Here is a 21,253-nt window from a genome sequence, read left to right as displayed (position 1 = left end):
CTTCTGCGTTCACTTGTTTCTATCTTTGAGAGGCTATGCTTTTACTCTCTCTCTTCTGATTAGGAGTGATTACTGTAAAGGATTCATTTCCTTTCTAAGGCCAGATCTCCTCTGAGCCTATCTGCAGCTGTCCAGAGAAACGAGTTTTTATGCTAAATGGTATTTCCCCCAAATTAAGTCACCGCAGGAGGTACACGCATGTGGTGCACAAGGTTCACTGGGAGAATGAATAACAAGTCTTTCTTCAACCACATTTGCCAGTCACACAATCTCCTCCTCTCCCGAGGCATCAGTCTTTTTGCCCCTTTATCTTTCCAAGGACCACTCAATGCCAAGTGGTCCTTTTGATTCTGTGGCTCTAAGGCTCCTGGCCATCGATGGAGAGGCCTCCTCCCAATTCCCCTATCTTTCTCAAGGTTTCTTCTCTGCCACGTCTCACTATGCATTTGTACATATTAGTGGGGCTGTGAATATGTCACTATTATAGAAAGCTATGAATGTTAATGTGTGTGTGGTGTGGGGGGGTATGTATAATTCTGAAAAGTTGTATTGTACATCGAGTTATAAAATGTTTTAATGGCTAGTGCAATTAAAAGTTAGTGTTCATAGTATGCTAGCTAAGCTCTTTTAAAAACCATTCTTATGTTCAAAGCTTCATATTTGTTCAGTGTTTCATAAAATCTCAATGAGAATTACATAAAACAGATATTTTAAAACAGAAAAATAATCACTGACCAAAACAAAAACAAAAACAAAAACAAACAAACTGATAAAATGAACTAAATTCTAAGTCATGTCTTCAGATCTGGATGAGGTCCTATTGCATTCTCCCATATGGGCTGCTGACTAGAACATATTTCTAACATGCCAAATTTTAACAAATAATAATTGTAACTACAGGTTACCGTATATCAGACCTCTCATTTCTGTTTCTTTGCATCTGGGCAACACCCAAAAAGTGAGGCTCAGCAAGAATTTAAATCAGCGGTCGCAGAGTATTACACTGAGATTGGGTGAGGCACATATTTCATGTTCAGCTGTTAAGTTTGGTCAGAATGTGATATGACTATCACTTACTACAGCACAAGTCCTCAAATTCTTACTTAGAGCCAGAAAACAAGTCACACACGGATGTCATCATAAATTATAGTCCCCATTGACTCTGTTTAGCGCTGGTCTTTGGAGCCAAAAGGAATTGGAGCTGACGGTCATGGCTTCTCCGCAGTTAACAATAAATAATGGAGTCACCTCGAGGGGCAACTTACCAGGCACTCCAGTAACCGAGCGGGGCGGGCGATAACAATCAGGATCTTTCGGACCAGTTGCTTAATAAAAGCCAGTTCACTACTTTCTGAACGTTCATGAGCCTATGAGAAAGAATGATGATACAGAGTTGCTCCATTAAACAGAAAAGAAACTCAGCAAAGCATGCTAATTAGATAATTGCAAATATTCAAACATTAAGCGATTTAGAAAATACTTTTAAAAGATTGATAAGTGGACATTAGCGCTACATAAATGGACACTATTAAACTTCTATATCTCCAAAATGGCTCTATTAGCTAAATTTTAATTGCAAACCTTTGATTAATTCTCTCTGTTAAAAATCAAATATTAGGGCCCCTAATGTGAACTATGAAGGAAGGAGACATTAAAAGTTTATGACACATTAAGTCTGTGGTACAAGTAGAGTGGGCAGCTGCCAAGGAATCTGACTTTCCAGATGTAACGTCTTACGTGTAGGAAACAGCTAACAGAGTGAATGAAGGATCACTTTTGTAACCCAGACGATGGGTATTTAACACATTCACAAAAGACACTTTACATACACAATACATTTAGTCTACACATTAGTTATTTCATAACATGTAAAATGTGTGCATTTCTTTTTTCCAATGTTAGGTGGATACAGTTTAAACTTGGAAACATACATATGATTTCGATTTCACATACTGAATAAATAGTACCTAGCCATGGAACTCAATAAAATTTAACTGACTTAAAGTCTTTTAAAATTTTATTATGCATGCGGCCTACACGTGCAGTCTATGCACAACAAATAGCCTGAGGACAAGACTCGGTTTATTTAGAATCATTTTCATTTTCAATGACATTTTCTTGAAGAAATTAGGTAAATCTGTATCAAAGGAGACCTAAAACAAAAGTTTAAAAAGTTTAAATGTAAACTTCTGTGCATGTTTACTTTTAGGCTTTTTTATTTTTAAATTTTTATGATTTACTTTCGACTAAGGATTAAAAAATCAAGGTGATGCTGGTACAACAGAATATAATTGCACAGACATAGTAATAAGCACTTAAAATCATTACTGAAGGTGCTTAATTCTGACAAGAATCAGCCTTTCCATAAACAGAATTGGTTATATTTGAAAAATGGTTCTATTTAGCAGTAATATGATTATTGAATTTAAACCACCAAATCAAAGGCAACTTCCTAGAATGTAGGTACAAAAATCATATACCAGCAAAAGCAAAACAACTAACATTAAAAAAAAAAACCTCCCCCTCCCCCCCAAAAAAAGATCATAGGTGAATAGTGTTAGAATAGAATGTGTTCAAAGCAAACCAACTAGTAACTATAACTATAGGTCCTGGTAACCAGTAAGACTGCTGAAACATACATAAGGAGATATACATAATATTTAAGCTATCTTTAAGTTTTCTTTCCAATTTTTGTTTTACAATAAAAAGATTTTGGAAGATATGAGTGCCAAGAAATGTGGTTATACATCTTTTTTATAGTTTAGTTTACCCTTAAGATAAAATAAAACATCCCCACCTAACTTTTTTAAAAATGTATTTTTATTAATTTCAGAGAGTAAGAAATGGGAAGAGAGAGAGAGAGAGAGAGAGAGAGAGAGAGAGAGAGAGAGAGAGAGAAATCATCAATGATGAGAGATAACCATAGATTGGTTGCTTCCTGCATGCCCCACACTGAGGACCGAGCTCACAACCTGGACATATGCCCTGACTGGGAATCGAACCATCACCTCCTGGTTCATAGGTAAACACTCAACCACTGAGCCATACCAGCTGGGCCCCACCTAACTTTTTAAAATATATATATAATTTTTATTGACTTCAGAGAAGAAGGGAGAGGGAGAGTTAGAAACATCAATGAGAGAGAATCATTGATCGGCTGCCTCCTGCATGCCCTCTACTGGGGATCGAGCTCACAACCCAGGCATGTGCCTTTGACTGGAATCGAACCCAGGACCCTTCAGTCCGCAGGCTGACACTCTATCCACTGAGCCAAACCAGCTAGGGCCACCACCTAACTTTCTGATTGACAATTTGGGCTAGTTACTCTAATAATTACTGCTTTATAAATTCAGAAATGCAAAAAAAATCTAAAAAGTCTGCATATTTTGTTAGTCTCTTCAAAGAGAAATAATAATTCTATATCTTAATTTTTTTTAAATATTCAGTTTAGATTATACAAATTCCATTTTAAAAACTGTAATAATCTATTCATTCTTACTTCTAAGAATTACCAGCCATAATAAGGCCAAAACATACAATGGGTTATATTAACTCAGATAATATTTTATCTCCTAACATTATTGAGGAGGAATGGGGAAGCTTCGTTAAAATAACTCTAATCAGAACCATACACACAGCATGAGAAGAATAATATATTCTTGGCTGCCAACAACAAGCTCCAATGCTTACTGATACCTGTGTTTGTATTTTAAGTGTTGGCCACTGTAAAAAATACTGAGACCCAGATTTGAGGGCAGGCTATAGCTTCCTATGTATTTCATTTTCTTTGGCTAAGTACACCTAAGTGAAAAAAAGAAGAAAAGAATGGAGACATAAAAGCATTTATCAGGAACTGACCTAGATGTCAGTACTTTAAAAGGCATCAGTTAAATCAAGCTATCCAAACCCAGGGAGACCTGGTTTGGGTATGCAAGAGATTGACAATGGGAAAAGCGGCTGGGAGGCGAGCCAGGCGGGCACACAATATCACAGCTGGGAACTGACAACAGTGCATCATGGGGAAGGCAAAGCAAGTCCCCACAATTCCCTGTGACCTTTTAGCGCCAAACTCTGAAAGGACATTGTGAATGTGATTGTGAAGATAGTTCTGATTTTCACAAAAGGACTGAAGGAAATGTTTATCTGTGAAGAGAAATAAGAAAACATTCTTATTCAGACCCAACAATGCCCTTTATGCCACAAGTACACATGCTTCTCTGCCCCCAAAAAGAAATTTCTCTAAAAATCAACATTATTTTATTTATTATGTGGTCCATTCCGGTGATTTTTGGAACCCTAAGATTTTTTAATTGTCACAAACAATCCGTCAGGTCTCTCATACAGAAACAAAATTAAGTGAAAGATTTCGGTGTAAGTAGCTTTTTGTATTGATTGTACCCTTTTTGGGGAATGTCCATGAAGGAAGGAAAAACAGGACTAAGCTAGTAATTATAACAACCTCCTGGGACAGAACATGGAATTTAGAAAGAGTATCTTGCAGAGGTCTCTTCTGTTTAGAAAGGCTCCATTGAACAAATATAATTTTTAAGGTATTCTCATAAAAGTAACATGCATAGTGTTTCCTGCATTTTCCAGAAGTTGACTTAATTAAAAGGAACAGCAGAATTAGATTACCTGACAACAGATCAGAACGGACGGGATATTTTGGCATGCACACACATGCATCCTCTTCCTCCCACCTGCCTCCCTCCCAGTTACTGAGGAGCCAAGTAAACATCAAGCCTGGGGCCAGTACCAGGGAGTTAGAGATGATTTGAGGGCGATCCTTGTCCCTCACAGAGCCCATGGCATGCTGGTGAACTGAGGCCTCCAAACAGATCAATACAGTGTATTGTGGTTAAATGTATTGAGATGTTAGATAGATGTTTTTGCAGTTGCACAGAGTATGAATTTGAGGGGTGAGGAATAGAGGGGGCAGACCAGTGAGGACGAGGGCCTGAGCCTGGTAATAGAACAGGAGGGAGGATTTGAACTCATATCAGTGAGTTTAGTGAGAGTGAGTCAGAAGCCAGTTATTCTGCACATGTGGACTGAGTCCCCGCTGTGTCGCACCTTATTCTAGGTGAATGTAACAGACAATATCTCTGCCCACACAGACATGATGACCTAGTGCAGTGCTACGCAAATGGTGGCCTGAAGACTGGGGCCAGTCCATGAGCCGTTCAGTCTGTGATGAGAGAAGTGCAATTACTGAGACTAAGCATTTAGCAACCCTTACAGCCATTCTACACGGCTGGAACCCAAATGCATGATCATTTGCCTGTAGTTAATTTTCATTTTAATTTATAGGAGAATTGGTCCATATCAAACTAGAAATTAACAGCAAAAATTAAAAAATAAAATAAAACAATGTGTTTATCCCCAAAGTCAGTCTGAGAAATACTGCCTTAGTGGCTGCAATAGGTTGGAATGTGAGAAATGGGAACAGAGATCAGAAAAATCAGTTGGGAGATTAGGATGGGAAAGGGGATAAAATAGCTGCTACACAGAGAGGGATCTTCTCATCTTGCCACAACTAAATTCCGTAGGGGCAAGGATGGATGAATTTCTAGATAACTAAGATGCTAATATTTTCCTTCAGCTTCATGCAATTATTCACATATTCATACTTACAGAAAACCATCTTCGATTATGTTTACATGGGCATAATTTATTCCTCATGAGATACAGAAATACAATATACCCTACTATATAGGCTAAATAGGTTTTACTTGTAGGCTGTGGCTTATCAATTTCAATCAGAATAGCAACATTAAGCACTAATGCCATTCCACCGTGCACACTACCTTCCGGTCCCAGGGATTATCAGGAGCGAGGCCTGCAGGAGTTAGACCTAGACAAGCCCTGTGTTTACCTATCATTTTGGAAATTGGATATTTCGTTAGAAGAAGAACTGACACTAATGAAAATCTAAGTTGCCATTTACCACCCAATACCACATGCAGGTTAATTAATAGGACACAACAGCCTGGAAGAAGGCAGCAATTTTCCATTTAGCTTTTCCAGATATTAGAAGTAGATAGCATCATCAAATAACACACATGCACTCAGGCAATTTATAATGTTATGGCTAAGGGATGGGGGGGGAATCATTGCTTCAAAATCCTTCACAATCCACTTATCCTGGAGCCATGAGCTGTTGGGTCCCAAGGTTTCTGTAAAGGTTATTACATTAACTTTCTATTACTATAAATGAGGACCAGAATCCATTTATGGCAAGTAGCAATCAGGAGGTATTTTTTCCCTGCTTCTTTTTTGCTTCCCTGGAATATGAACTCCATCGCACGGTTAAAACTTGTTAAGCAAATGCTCTCATAAATTTTTTTTTTTTCCAGGGGAAAAAAAAAGTCAGCAAACTCTACATGCCGCATGGTCCTTACCTCCTGTAGCAACTTATCTAATTTGTGCTGCAATTCAAGGAAGTATCGTGAGGTGATGAGGCCCTGGTGGGATTTATCCAAGCAATCTCGAGCCAGCTCAATAATCTGGTGGTGAGTGAAACTGAGCACCCCATCTGCCAGGGGGAGCACGTGGTCAGGGGAGTAGCTGGTGATGATGTCCGTCAGACGGTCTTCCATCTGCGCGGTGGCCTGTTTAGAGAAGATGTGCACACAGAGATGTAACAAGGAAACACACATCTGGACAATTCTATCATCATGCTTCTCTTGCATTTTCAGAGACTTCCTCAAGTTTTTAAATATAAGTCTAGAAATTAAATTCGAAAGAAGCCTCGTTTCTGGATGATACTATACTGGTGCACATGTCACCATACATTCCTCAAAGCCCGTGGAATGTACAGCACGGAGAGTGAACCGTGACATAAAGTATGGGCTTTGGGTGATGATGAGGTGACCTTGCAGGTTCATCCTTTGTAACAAAGGGGCTACTGTGGTGGGGGATATTGATGGGAGGGGGTTGTGCATGTGTGGGGTCAGGGAGTATATTTGGGAACTCTGTACTTTCTGCTCAATTTTGCAGTGAACTGAAAACTGCCCTAAAAAAACAGTCTATTTGAAAAAAAAAAAAAAAAGAGGTCACACCATGTGGAAGGAAGATCTGAGAGGTATGGAAGGGAAACTGAACGTCCCAGGGCAATAATTGCTTTTTTCCTATGCCCATGTAAAATGGCCCATGTAACCTTCTTCAGGTAAATTACTATTCGTGAAACATTATGCTTTCATTTCAGATCTTCAGTTCTTTCAAAGACACTGTCAAAAGCATCGAATGGCACTGTTTCTACCTATTCCACCATCGGGACTGTCACTGGAGCCCCACAGGACAGGCCAAGTGTGTCCTCGGCTGTTTTCATGTACCAGGAACCAGCATCTTACACCACCTTGTTCCTTTCCTCAAAAAGCTGCGTGACATGTGCAAAAGGCCAAGGGGGTTCCCTTGGTAACGTAAATCTACAATGTCCTTTAAAACGTCCATTTCCTTGCCTGTGATGCCCCATTGCCTAGTCAATGCTCCTCACTGTTGGCTGCCTAATCAGGGAGGTTCCCTCTGCCTCCTGCCCCCTCTGAAGTCCTAACCCATATTAACTACAGTCAGGACCCGCTTCCCTGGGAAACAAGTGACATGTGATAAAAAAGCTGAAATGGCTTTAATCAATGGCATCAATGTTGGGTTCATTACAAAAATAAGTACTCTACTCCTGATCTATGAAACCAAAGATTTCCTTTTGTTCTCTTGCCCAGGGCTGTAACAGTAGGGGGTGGGGGAGGAAAAGGGACAAAACGGAGAAATTGCCTTCTCCCACATGTGCAGGACACTTAGGTGGAAAAGCTGTGGAAATGAGGTGTCAGAAACTCTCGGACAGCAGCTTCTTGCAGCCAGGGTGCCTGGCAACAACCATTCATCCAGGCCTCTCAGGCTCAGTTCAAATCCCTTTTGCAAGGCCTGGCTGGTGTGACTCGGTTGGTTGAGCTCTGTCCCACACACCGAGAGGCTTCGGGTTTGATTCTGGTCAGGGCACATGCCCCGGTTGCATGGTCGATCTCCAGTAGGGGGTGTGCAAGAGGCAGCAGATCAATGTTTTACTCTCACATCAATGTTTCTCTCTCCCTCTCCCTTCCTCTCTCTCTAAAATGAAAAACAAACAAACATATTTTATTTAAAAAATTCCGTTAGCCATTCTAATGGGGAACATGGCACTGTTAAGGTTACATATATATTGGTAAAGAGATACGAAGTCATAAAAACAAAACAGGCTAAAAAAAAAAAAAAGATTTCCATGACATGCCAGGCTTCTAAGGAAGGACACAGTCTCTGCTTAACAAGACTGCGGGCCCAGAGCATGGGCACGGAGAGCACCAGGGGCGAGAGGCCCCAGTGGTGCTACAACAGCGGGGCTCACTTGGGGCCAGTTCAGCACCAGACTGTGTGGCTAGCTCTCAGCAGTTTGTAAACATGTTTAGTGATTCCATTTTTCTAAGGAGGCTGTGCTGTTGTATGCAGGTCATTTCTAGATGGAACCATTCCATCCCTTACAACCACCTTACGGACACTAAACCTGCGGTGCCTGTTTGTTCCAATGCCAGGCACCTTCAATTCAACTCATTACCTTTGGGAACCTTTCTTTGTAGACATGGTTCATCATAATTATTTCATGGTCACAGCAGGCGGGAGAACGTCCAGGGCTGCAAGCAAAGCAAATTACCCTTTTAAACTTGCCACAGCGTGAAATGAAAATAAGCCTTTTATTTATAAACAATTGGTTGCATCAAAAGTACTATGCAACCTTTGTAAAAAAACACACAAATAAACGTATTAGGTACTAAACTACAAAATCATTCATTAGTGCACACACACCTACCCACAAACATAGAGACACCCTCATGAGGATTCGACAAGCAAGTTCGAGAAGTGGGATGCCACATATTAATTACAGCTGCACTGCATAACTGAGGAAACAGTCTTAAATTGAGCTTATATTCTGTACGGAGCATGCACTTGTGCATGAGTTCGGGAAACCAGTTAGTGAACTGCACTATAAAAGCAGTTAGGGTGGCCACAAAAACAACCTCAAGCCCATGTGAAAGTGTCTAATTTCACACTTTCATCATACACCTGCGCTCCGCCACGGCCCACTGAAGAGGGTTAGGAGCCTTGCACACACAGGTGTCAGCATTGAAATCCATTTTCTAGCCTAGCAAACATTTATTTGGGATGCTGAGGTGGGCGCTATGTACAATATGAAACAGGCGTACAACTGTGGTGCGTTTTTCTTTATTTCAGTAGCAGGTCTGTGTTCCCTCTTAGTGGTATGTAGTTGTGCAACTTCCGTGTGAGTATTTACATGCCCAGGAGGACATTGTTTGCACTAGAGATCCTAGAAACTCCTTTCATAAACTAAAGGGCAGCTGTGTAGTAACATGCAATGTCATTCAATGCAGGCATAAAATTGGTCTTTTATTCCGTTTCTCAAAATATTCTAACACATCCTACAATTACCAAATGTGGTGATATTTGTTATCAGTTTATGATACTAAATATGAAGGATACAGAGGGAAAAAAACCCGTCTGAGTAAACTTTAGTATTTGTACTCCTGACAAAATATTTTTTTATAATAAAACCTTAATATGTCAAAGTGCACCAATTCTATACCATCAGATCTGGTACTTGCTGGACCCCAAGATGGCTGCTCAGTCCCCCTGCAGTTGCTGGGACAGGGGTTTGTCCCTTTAGCTATGGACTCAGCTGCAAAGTCACCTCACCCAAGGCCATGCCCTTTTCAGGGGAGTACGTCCAGCGACTGAGGTGGAGATGTAAAGGAAGGGCCATTGGACCTGGAGATATAACTCTGATGGGTCATGTCACCCCAGGGCTCCCTGTGGGGTCAGCTACACTGTGGGCCTGTGTGGCAGCTACACATTTCCCTGTGGCCCATGCTGCTTCCCCTCCTTCCGCAGGGGTGGATCCCAAGCACTCCTCATAAACATCCCGATCTCTGCTTTAGAGTCTGCTTTCTCAACCATCAAACTGTGACTTTTGAAATAAGGTCAAAATAAAACTGGCTCTATTTTTTTTGTCAAAAAATTTGAACTACATTGGGCATCCACAAAATTCAAGGTACACAGACTGCTAACAGTTTGTTCAAAATCCTGGAGAAAAGAACAAAAGCTCTCGGAGGGCTTTTGTAATGTAGAATCTAAATACCACATGTGAATCTCAATGTGTTGTCTTCCCTTTCAGCCTAACTTCTCCCTCTTAAATTATTAATTCCTCTTGCACCATAATTCGATCGTCTTGAAATTTCCAAAGGCTAGAAGGTCTTACAGATCCTTTAGCCACTGTAATTACTGCTACTACAGCAATTCGTAGGAATTGTAAGAATTTAAAAGAAAAATAATACGACCTCTTTCAATGGTAATTAACAACATCCTGTGCAGATGGGAAAATCACACTATAGTTATAGCAGTTCACAAATCAATGAACGCATACATGAATTACAGGACCAAAAGTCTTCCCTTGAAAGGATTGAAAAGAGGCAATCCAATTAAGCAACATTTTTCAATTGGGTCTACACACCTCAGACTTCGGGAACGGGGGCGCATAGGGGTGTTCCTGCATCTGTTCTCCGTGGCGATGCTTTCGGTAGTACAAAAATGTTTCGATAAGAAGTGTAATTCATCTGGCGTTGGTTGGTATGGTAACTGGTGCAACTTCTCCTGGGAGGAACAGGATGACTAAAACAAACCAGAGAGAAGTTATGTGACTACCTTAAGAACAGTAGGGGGTGGAGGGGATAAGTGGTGATGGAAGGAGACATGACTTGGGATGATGAACACACAATATAATATACAGATAATGTGCTATAGAATTATACCCCTTATACTTATATAATGTTAACAAATATAAACCCAAATAAATTCAATTAAAAAATGTCTTTCAATGTATATATAAAAGCATTAAAGCTTGATATCCCATCATTTTACACTGCTTCCTTTTCATGTTATAAATAACTACTGCCTACATGATAACACCTAATACTTTCTCTGGGAGGTCACAGGGGTTTCTATATTTCGTCTCATTGGTCTATAAGATGATTTCCCCAAAGAGTTTCCTCTCTGGGGAAAACCCAGGCTCTGAAAATGGATAGGACCCAGTCAAAGCCAAAGCAAGACAGTAACAATTGGAGTGAGAATTTGGGTGCATTAAGTGACAGATTAGCTCTCAACGGAGTACGGTACACTTATGTTTACTGTGGCTTCTAATCAAGTACTGTGACTGTGACTTGTATGATGCGTGATCATAAATTAGGAACTGAGATCTCTTTACAAAGCATGCTGCCCTTTGATGCAACTACCACTGATATGTGTCCTGGGTGAAAAAAGGAACAAAGAAATATTCTTTTCTCAATAATGCCATTGTTTTAAGAACTGGATTTTCTTTCCTTTTTTCTTTGACTAAGGCTATTATGTTTTTTTAATAGTTTAAGTGGTGGTGAGTTTTAAATCCCTTGAGTTTAGATTTACTCTTTGAAAATGTTCATTCAATACTTGGAGCAAGGTAAGGTAGAAAAGTTGAATGGTTAAATCACACTGCTTTTAATCAATCTGAAGAATAAAACTATAAAACAGAGACTGATGTTTTTATTGGATGATGAACTCTGTAAGCAATTCTAACAAGAGATTGAGAAATTTTTGAATAATAGAAACATAGTTAGAATAAACATATTTGGAAAGATACCACTCTTTTAAAAATTCAGTTATAATAGGCTATTTTTCATTTAAAAAAGTCATTAGGTTAAGAGCACACTTCATAAACACTGAAATCACAATGCAGTGACACTAGAAATGAGTGACTAGAGCTTAAAAATATCCCGATACCTGGAAATTATAGACCACTGTACCAAGTACATACAGAGATAGAGATTTTTCTAATGTAATGAGATCATTTTATAAACCATTAAAATGAGAACACTACTAGACAGGTTTATGAGATAAACCATAACTCCATTCAGAAAGTACAGGCACAACCTTTAAACCCTTCACTATGAAAAAATAACAACATACAACAACTCAAGAAATAGGCAAAAGAATAAAAACCCAAGCAGGAGAGAAGCAGCTGTGATAAAAGCAAAAATAAGGAAATTAACAAACAGAAAAAGAGAATTAAGAATCTGTACATATATCTCAAAGGTAAATCCAGGTCCATAATTCTGTATCTCAGATTTCAAAACCCCGAAACCCAGAAGTTAATTCATAAGTGTATAGTAATCCCCTTTGATGGCAAAGCATCAACTGAACGGATGGCAAACTACTTAAAAATATGTATTTAATCCACTTAGTGTGAATGTTGACTCAGGTTGCTGTAGAAATTTAATATATTTGATTATGAGCTGCTGGGCCAGTTGCTGCTGGGCTGTTGTGTACAGTACAGGGATCATGTTACCTTTCTAAAATGTGAACATTAATTCCAAATTAATTTGTAGCAGGCTCCAGAAGTTCACATAAGATATTATGCACTTGCATGAGAATGATCCCAAGAGACTCCAATTCGGGGGGGGGGGGGGGGGGGGGGGTTACCTCCGGGGAGGGCGGGAGGAGAAAGGAAGAGATCGGCTGGGAGGGGCTTTCGTGGTATAATTAACATTTTATTTGTTAAACAAAATAAAAATGTGTCTTTAAAAATAGTTGCAGCTAAGGTAACAAAAATGTTAACAGAAGTTAACGCTAAGAGGAAAATAATGTGGTTATGCCATATACAGCCATATAACTGAATTCCATAAGGAATGTGTGATGGGGAATATATAAAACAATGGTGCAGGGGTGTGAGTCATGTAACCTCCACAGTATTAAAGAAGCATTGGAAGCTCGGACTGCTCTGGGGAGAGAGCCTCATCTCAGTGAGAGCAAGCGAGGTGCAAATAGGGACAGGTGACAACAGGATGAGTCCAAGCACTGGGAACAACTGCAGGCCCCCCAAATGCCCTGGGGAGTCAAAAGGCACCAAATGGGGCCCAAGCAGTGAGTGGATATGGGACAACAGAGAAATGCAAGGCTCAGTTTCAGCAGTAAAGGATGCAAAGCCAGTGGAGAGAGCGTCCAGGACAACAGAGGGTGTAGGTCCTGCCCCCCTGCCCCCGCCAAGACCTCATACCCCATTGAAAAGATACCTCCACTGGTCAAAACATCCTTGGAACACCACTTTTAGAAGAGTTTCAAGAATTAGTTTCTTAATTAGCTGAGCTCATTACTTTACATTTTTAGCATGTTCTCTAAGTGTGGTGCCAGTGAGTCTCACCCAACTAGTTTGCATATGACCTTTGACTGCATCATAAGGTCAATCCACTTTCAAAGAGTGAAGACTGACACAAAAACTGTGCTGCTAGTTCTCAAGGCAATAAAGTCACCCCAAAATGTTCTTAGTAATGATATCCTATATAATAAAAGGTTAATACGCAAATTGTCCCCTCGACCGGGAATATGACCGGGAGTTCGACCAGGGGGTGGGGCCGACCGGATAACCACCCGTGGCCCCTCCCTCTGGCCAGCCCTGCCCCCAATTGGGGGCAGGGGTGGCCTGCCAACTGCCTTTGGCTCCACCCCTGTACAGCCCCACCCCCGATCGGTTCCCCTACCACGATCAGGGGCAGGGCCGGCTGGCCAACTGCCTGCGGCCCCTCCCCTAAGCTGGCCTGGCCCCAACCGTGCACGAATTCATGCACCGGGCCTCTAGTCATTCAAAGCCTTTAGTCTCTCAAGATAACCATTTTGCAGAGGACAATGTTCAAATGCATGCATAATTTTTTACTTATCTATTTCAAGTAATATCATTTTAGAGTCACATCTCATATTTAAGGCATTTCTGATTTCCTGTTTCCCCCAGCAGAAAATAATTTATCTGGTAAGAAATATAGGGAAGGATCCTCCCATTGCTGCAATTACATATGACTTACTTTAAAATTAAAAATTATGAATGTTATCTGAATATTCTTTAAACGTTCCACAAATTAATTTTAACTTCAAAACTTGAAGTTAAAATAAGTGGCAACACTAAATATTCTCTGGAAGGACCGATTAAACTTCATATGATCAAATCTTTCCAATTTAGGAACATAGCATTTTTAACACTAGCCAGTTTTGCAGTTTCCATAATATCCAAGAACAAAGACATGATATTTACATTCCAGCATAAGAAGTTCTGGAATTCAGCTAACAACACAATTGTCTGTAAAACTTACACTGTATTTTCAAAGTGTCTGTAGTTTTATTTGTATATATTCTGTATTTTTATTTAAAAAATAACTAAAATGCATTTCTCATTGACTAAATAAGTAAACCCAGAAACTGAGAATCTAAAAGTGATTCAGATTAGATTTAGAAGAGAAAGAGACTAATAAGCAATTTTGCTAAGTTTTTGCCCTAATATTTAAGATACAAGAACACAAAGAAACAGGAAAATGAGAAGTAACTCTTCAACTTTTTAGTCATAATTTTCAGCAACAACCAATAGGGAGAAAAGGCAGCTGAACCTCTGTGTGACAGCACCTACACTCCACAAATGAAAGAGTGCCTTGTGTCCTTCGGAGTAATTCTGAAAGCTAAAATTTCATTTTGAAGGACAAAACAGGAATAGGAGGTCAACAGTGATATGCTACCACTTCAATAAAATACACACAAGAGAAAAGCTGTCTTACCTCTGGCCAGAAGCTGTTAGAAACACAGAGTATGTGTGTGACTAACCACTGTCCCAGGAGGCTCCTCCTTAGGCACATATGGAAGTCAGGGACAGCAGGGACTCCATTCTGACAGATGGCTAGGTCAAGTTTATAAATCACAAGGTTTGTTTGAAGAAACACCATGTAAATTCCTTAAAAAGAGCCAGGAGCCTAAGTCGAGCTCATTTACTGTGTTTTCACTGTTAAAACAAGGGGGTTGGTACACACAGTCCCTCAGTTCATTCTCTGTGCCTCACATTTTTGATCCATAAAATGGAGAAAAAGAACAGCAACTACATTACAGGGTATATTGCTAGGATTAAATGAGCAAATGCATTACAAATAACTAGACTAGTGCCGAGCACATAATAAGCATTTATTTAAAACTTGTTTTTTAAAAATCATTTCTACCAAACACAGCCTGATTCTACATAGCTCATCCTTTAAAAAAAAATAGGTACACTTTTAAAAGTGGTGTATGATTTACTAGTTGGAGATAGAAAAAGAAAGATCCTGCACTCTTCCCTATTTTTCTGGCAAAAGAGAAATTTTGATGTCTCAATTATAATAAAATTTGACTGCAGGGCAAAACAAGGCAATATAGTTGAAATAAAAAATAATGTGGAGTTAAAAGACATGATATACATTTAAGGCATAGGGAGGATTAAATGAGAATATGTATGAGAAAGCCACCAAAGAACCAAGCATTCTGTTTATTGGTGACTGGGTTCTGATTGGAGAGGCCCAAGGGTCTAGGGAAGAAGAGCACTTACAATTTAGAAAATTCCACTTTTGTTTTTTTTTGTCAATACATTTTGGCATTTATTTTCACACTGAGGTTCTCCATGTTTTCAACATCTAAAATATGAGCCAATAACCAATGACAGTTACTGACACATTAACCGGGGGTGACTTTACTGTCACTTAGCGACCTTTTTATCCACTGGAGCCATGTAGGAGTTTCAAGCATCCTTTTCTGCTGTGAGAAGGATGTGCCATTGAAACTACTCAAGGTTGTCAGGATGTTTCACAAACATGACCTAAATGGACAATAAACTCATATACCACAACAAAATGGAACAATGGATAGGAAAATAAATGACCTCCCCTCAATAAGATGCTATAAGGAAATGGTAAAAATAAACCAACAGATTTTAATAAGTCACTTTTAAAGGGGCTCCAAAAGCCCACATATTTTGCATCTGGAATTCGGAAACATATAAGATAGTAATGATACCAGTTAGATTTTATAAATGTAATTGTAGTTTCTTTTCAATTTAAGTGTAATTAAGTAGCTGACTTTATAATGCTTAGCATGGTACTTGGGTCTGTGAAAAAAAAAAAAAGTGGAAGGACAGCCCTCCTCAATAAACCACAGATTTTTGACAAAATGGAAATGAATCAAAGGGGTTCTAAAGTCACCAGGTGACACTCCTGGCTGGGACAGAGCATTTGGACCACCCCGTGGGTATTCACTGAACACATACAACACACCGGGTCTTCATAAATGATCAGCAACCAAGGCTCTGCAGAGACAGAGATCCCACAGCATCACTAATTTAAACTGAGAAAGCACCTATCTGACCTGCCGAGCCATTGCCAGGCATTATTAGGGCTCTTGTTGAAATGCTATCGCTTGGAGCAAGAGAACATCCTCCTTCCTCCATCCTTTTTCATGGTCTCATCTTGTCTCTTTCTTTGTCTTAAGTTACTAGGAAGCTCTTTTAATCTCTCCTTAAAAGGAAGTTCTTATCCAGAAGGCACAGATAAATTTAAGGCTGGCCATTTTTTTTCTTTGAAGAAGAAAAACAAACAAAACAAAAAAAACCCCAAACATACAAATACTCTGCATCTAAGTCCCATAAGAAAACAAGACCCAGGCCATCAAATGGCATTGTCAGTATTACTATCACTGGCTTGGAACCAAAGCAATAAAACGAGATTGTGTTTTCCACCCCAAACTACAAATGGTATGAAAAGGAAAGCTCCTGATCTTCAAACTTGTGATCCTGGGACTTACTCAATTGGTGCACCATAGCATAAAATAAAGCTTGCTGCAAAAAGGACGTCCTTTTTATGTTTGTTAGCTCATCAGTTGATGCATAACCTATTCAGAGTGACAGACATAAAGCATTTATCCTCTCCTCCCCACACGGAAACACCCAGAGAAAACATGGCCAGCATAAGAGCTGTAGGTGGTGAGGGAGAGGGGAACGTCAGACACTTACAGAGACGGTGGAGCTGGGCGTGTTTGTCCCATAGCCAGAGGAGGGGAGAGAAGCCAGGGACCAGCGGCGTCCATCAGTTCTGTTGAGAATATGAGATTAGTTTAGGCCAACAGTGGAGTGCCATGACCCGGGAATCCCAGGGAAACCAAGTGCTTTTAGTCAAACAAATGACACAAACATGGTCAGTGAGGATGTGGAAATGTTCAGCAGGGGCCAGAATAAACAAAAATTATACAGCAGGTTGACTTTTATTTAAACTGAATCAATATGCCCAAACGAGGAGAAAGTGAATGGGTGGATCCATATTATTGATCTCTCACTAATACACTTTGACAAAATGAATACCTGGGATAATTACAATGGTCAGACTCAGCAGATTCACACGAATAAAAACAGAAAGGGAGGAGGAAAACACTCTAATCTGGAAACTGATAACGGGGCCGTGATCTGGAAGGGCCTGGATTCCGAGTGCTGCAAGCCGGTGGGGACTTTCCTTACATCCTAAAGACAGTTCCGCTTATTGTTTCCCAGGGAACAGTCCTACTCATCCTGCCTGGGGAAGAAAGGATCAGCAGGCTCACGGCTGGCTCAAGCCTTAAGTGGCAAATGACTTTGGCACTAAGAAAGTGTCTGACCTTAAGCTCAGAATCTCTTAAGAGTGATTCCATTCTGACATGACCTGGCTTTAGAAAGTGTTTCAGCTAAAGCCTCTTGCAGAGTTTATGAGTATGCAGCCTGCTCTACCCAACAGTGGGGGTAGAATAAAAATGTTGTGCTAGGGACGAAACTTAATGCAAAGAGTGGAGTTGTTCGCCCCAGTCATAGAGCCAAAGCTGCCAGGAGTCTTAAAGACAGTGGTTTTACTTCCAAATGGTGATGGGACGGGTAGCTCTCTGGGTTGAATGAATTAGCGTCATTACAAGGGTCTCAGATGAGTTAATGAAGTAGTAGAGACAATACTGTTGTTAAGGCGAGGACACACCAGAAAGCAAACTTTCTGAACTCTCTGACCTTCCAGAGCCATTGCTTTATTAGCGAGGAGGAAACAGGAAAAAATTACTCTATAAAGAGCTACACTGCATCCTCAGATGGAGTGTCAAATGCAGACTTTTTATAATTGATGATTATATTAATTTACTACACGAGAGATGAGAGTGGACCATGTTTATCAGACATATTCACCATTAAGTTGAAGTCAGGGAATTTAACAGCTTTAGACTTGAATTTGAGAAATGTCACAATTAGATGTTCATGTAAAAAAAACTGACAGTTCAGCCTAAATTACGTTCAAGGGAGAATGTAATCCTAGGCTACCATGGATGCTGCCTCCGAGAAATGAAAATGGTCCACAAAGACGAAATGGAGAGTTCCGAGTGAACAAATCACAGCGGGACTACAATGTGAAGATTTCAGTAACATTTACCTGTCATTTCTGTGACCATGATTGGAGTACAATTGAATCAAGAATGTTTTAAGAGAAAGAAGCAAAATAATATGTTTGTAAATATACCAGAGAGAAGAATTAGGGGGAGAATTAAGGGAAATATACCAGGGGAGAATTAAGTCATATATTCTTTAAAAGTATTTTTAAACCATTGAAAATGTTCAAGATTTAAGAAGAAGACAATTATAGTAACATGCTTCTAAAGATATCCAACTGTCAAATAAAAGGACACAGGTGGTCCTGTTTTCTTTGGCTACTTAGGACAGACTTAAAAACCAATGCCTGGACTTTATTAAACACCTCCAATTTTTAAAAGCAAGAAAAGGCTATGATTTTAAAAGGATTATTCAGTACATTTAATAGCAATTATCATAAACTAGTCTCTGGAAAGAGTAAGGGACAGAATTTCCCCCACCATGATTTTGTTTTGTGATTCATTAACTCTCCTTTCCCTCAGGTATCAATGAACTTATTTCAGATGAATGAACAATTCCAAGAGGAGTCATGTTCTTATTAGTTCTGAAGCATAAATCACATTTGCTTATTCCAGAAAACACACAACCAGAAAGACGTTTAAACAAAAATGTGCTTGGGACCTTGTGCATCCACGGACCAGAAATAATTTATGTCTCATAAAGTTCCCTAAGTTGTCCGTGTCTATTTACTCAAATGGAGCACACAGGACCATTGCATTTTTATTACCATGACAACCGCACATCAGAAGTTACTATAGATGCTATATATAGTACTTCAGAGAGAATGCCCCTTTCTTCAAGAAAGCTATCTCAAAAGTGCAATTTGGATCCCACTAACAATGTTGTCTTTTCTTTGCAGTAGCTACCAATAAAATGTTATCTGAAGACAAGATGATATTCTTGCCAAAACAACAAGGCTTTTTGGAAAAAAAAGCTTTTTCTTTGTGGGTGGAAATCTCAGTGTTCTGCTAAATGAAAAGGTAAGAAGGGGAAAACATCTGATGGGAACACGGGATACAAAGAGATGGGCAAAAAACCCAAAACATCTCAACACCACTCCCAAAAATTTAGATTAATATGGTGAACAACAAAGAAAGAATGAAAAGTTCTCATATCAACCTGGCTGCTATAACTGTAAGAAAAGGAAGCAGATTTCTTTGTTTAATTGGTATAGTCACCTGGGTGATGCACTTTATATTCTAGTTGAAGTTGGACTAAGCTAATATAATGTAACCAACTAAAGTTCTCTCCAGAAAGAGTTCTGAACATAACTAGTAGGTTGCTCTGCCCACTGGCGCTCAACAAGTGCCTTTTGACCTGAACTCAGCAGGCAGGTCTGTTCCAGTCATTTGCCTGTGGAAATATATCCAGATATTTAACCTGGTAAATAACAACAAGGCAAGTAGGAGACACACATGGCTTTATTCAGGGCTTATAAGCCCAAGAGTGAAAGCAATTTATAAAGAATAAGTCTCCACAACTTCTGGGAAAGGCAGAACAATGTTATTCTTCCCATCAAGGAAAAAAAGTTAAGTAACTCCACGATCAGATGGACTGTAGTTAGCAGTACTGTAGTTAGCAAAGTAAAAATGTGTTTCCTTGCTTTGGACAAAATCAACTATACTACAATGCTTATTGTCATCCTTTTGTTTTAACTTGATATTAAAAAAATTAACTAGATGAGTTTACTCTCAAATATGTATTAGATAATTTGGAAAGCGTGTCCATCATACTTTTGAGTCTGAAATTAAACTATGACATTACAGAGGATGTCTACAGGGGGAGTATTACTTATCACATGGTTTAAGATCAGAAACGATTAATCATCTGATCTTCATCCCTATACCCAAGAGTAAGTTGAAAAACAGGGCAATCTCTCCTCTGTTGGACCAAATACACAAAATAATAAAATGTGGAAGTCTTGGAACGGCATTACTTTTTAGGCTCAGAAATTTATACCAAATGGAAGCCGATGGAGGACCCGGAGAGGCATTTCCATGTTTTCTAAATGAAACTGCGCTTTAAAATGCAAGAGACAGACCCTAGGTAAACAAAAATATGCCAACTGGAGTTTTCACAGCAAACACGGGTTCTATTTACTTGAATAAAAGTTTAAAAAGATGATCACTCATATCCTGTCTAAATTAATACTTTCTGAAGAGTGTGGAGAGAGTTCCATCTGGAAATTCATGCAAAATGAACTAGAGGTCTCCCATGATAATCTTCTGTCACGGTTTATGGTTTATTTGTAAAAAAATTAGCATGCCTGGGGGTTTGTGTATTTTTTTAATAGCTAAGAAACCAGATTCATCTGTCTTCCAGTCACCCACTTAATTATTAAATTCTCTTCATTTTCATAAATCTGGCAGGATTAAGAGGCTATGATTTCTGTCATGTTTAAATGCATGCTGTAATGAGATTGCATTTTTCTTATTACTTAAAATAATTAAATGCATTCTCTTTAAGAAGAAAGAGAGAGAGATGTGTGTTTTAAAGATTATGGTGGGTTCCTGTTTGTCAATTTTTCAAAGTTTTTTTGTTTTCATTGATAAGAGTAGCACCGCCATGAATTAATAGTCACTGGGCAAACACAGGCCTTGTGGGACCAGTTTATTTCCCCATTTTCTTTACAGTGCTTAAAACAAGGAGCTCAAAGAAGGAAAGCTGGAACTAGAGGAAATCAGGGTATGGGTCTCAGGAAGTTCTGGGAGGTCATGCCTTAATTCCTCCGTGTCCTCCTCATGGTGGAGGGCCGAGACCTCAGACATGAACATTTAAACACACAGTGGGGGTGGGGGTGGGGGCGGAAGGGGACAATGTTTACAAGGGACTCTTACTTACAGAGAAGTCTGAAAATACTGCAAACAGATCCTCTCCTCTGGATTCAGGAATATAAAATGCACTACACGCTGACAAATG

At 39.5% G+C, this 21,253-nt stretch overlaps 1 protein-coding gene across 5 annotated transcripts in view; it reads right to left on the bottom strand.

Moving 5' to 3' along the window:
* MAST4 (microtubule associated serine/threonine kinase family member 4) overlaps nt 1-21,253 on the bottom strand; it is a 514,811-nt gene that overhangs the window by 55,062 nt on the left and 438,496 nt on the right. For all 5 annotated transcript variants that reach the window (XM_070412101.1, XM_070412097.1, XM_070412098.1 and 2 more), the window contains 5 exons: nt 16,916-16,994; nt 10,553-10,710; nt 8,585-8,660; nt 6,402-6,611; nt 1,266-1,367 (listed from right to left, as the gene is read on the bottom strand). In XM_070412101.1, the coding sequence (XP_070268202.1) occupies nt 1,266-1,367; nt 6,402-6,611; nt 8,585-8,660; nt 10,553-10,710; nt 16,916-16,994 (625 nt within the window). The remainder of the gene's footprint in view (nt 1-1,265; nt 1,368-6,401; nt 6,612-8,584; nt 8,661-10,552; nt 10,711-16,915; nt 16,995-21,253) is intronic.

Source organism: Myotis yumanensis, unplaced genomic scaffold (assembly GCF_028538775.1).
Source record: "Myotis yumanensis isolate MYYU_CA2020_CCGP unplaced genomic scaffold, mMyoYum1.0.hap1 SCAF_4, whole genome shotgun sequence".
Taxonomy (NCBI): domain Eukaryota; kingdom Metazoa; phylum Chordata; class Mammalia; order Chiroptera; family Vespertilionidae; genus Myotis; species Myotis yumanensis.
The sequence above is the reverse complement of the archived record's forward strand: the minus strand, read 5'-3'. Positions and strand labels throughout refer to the sequence as shown.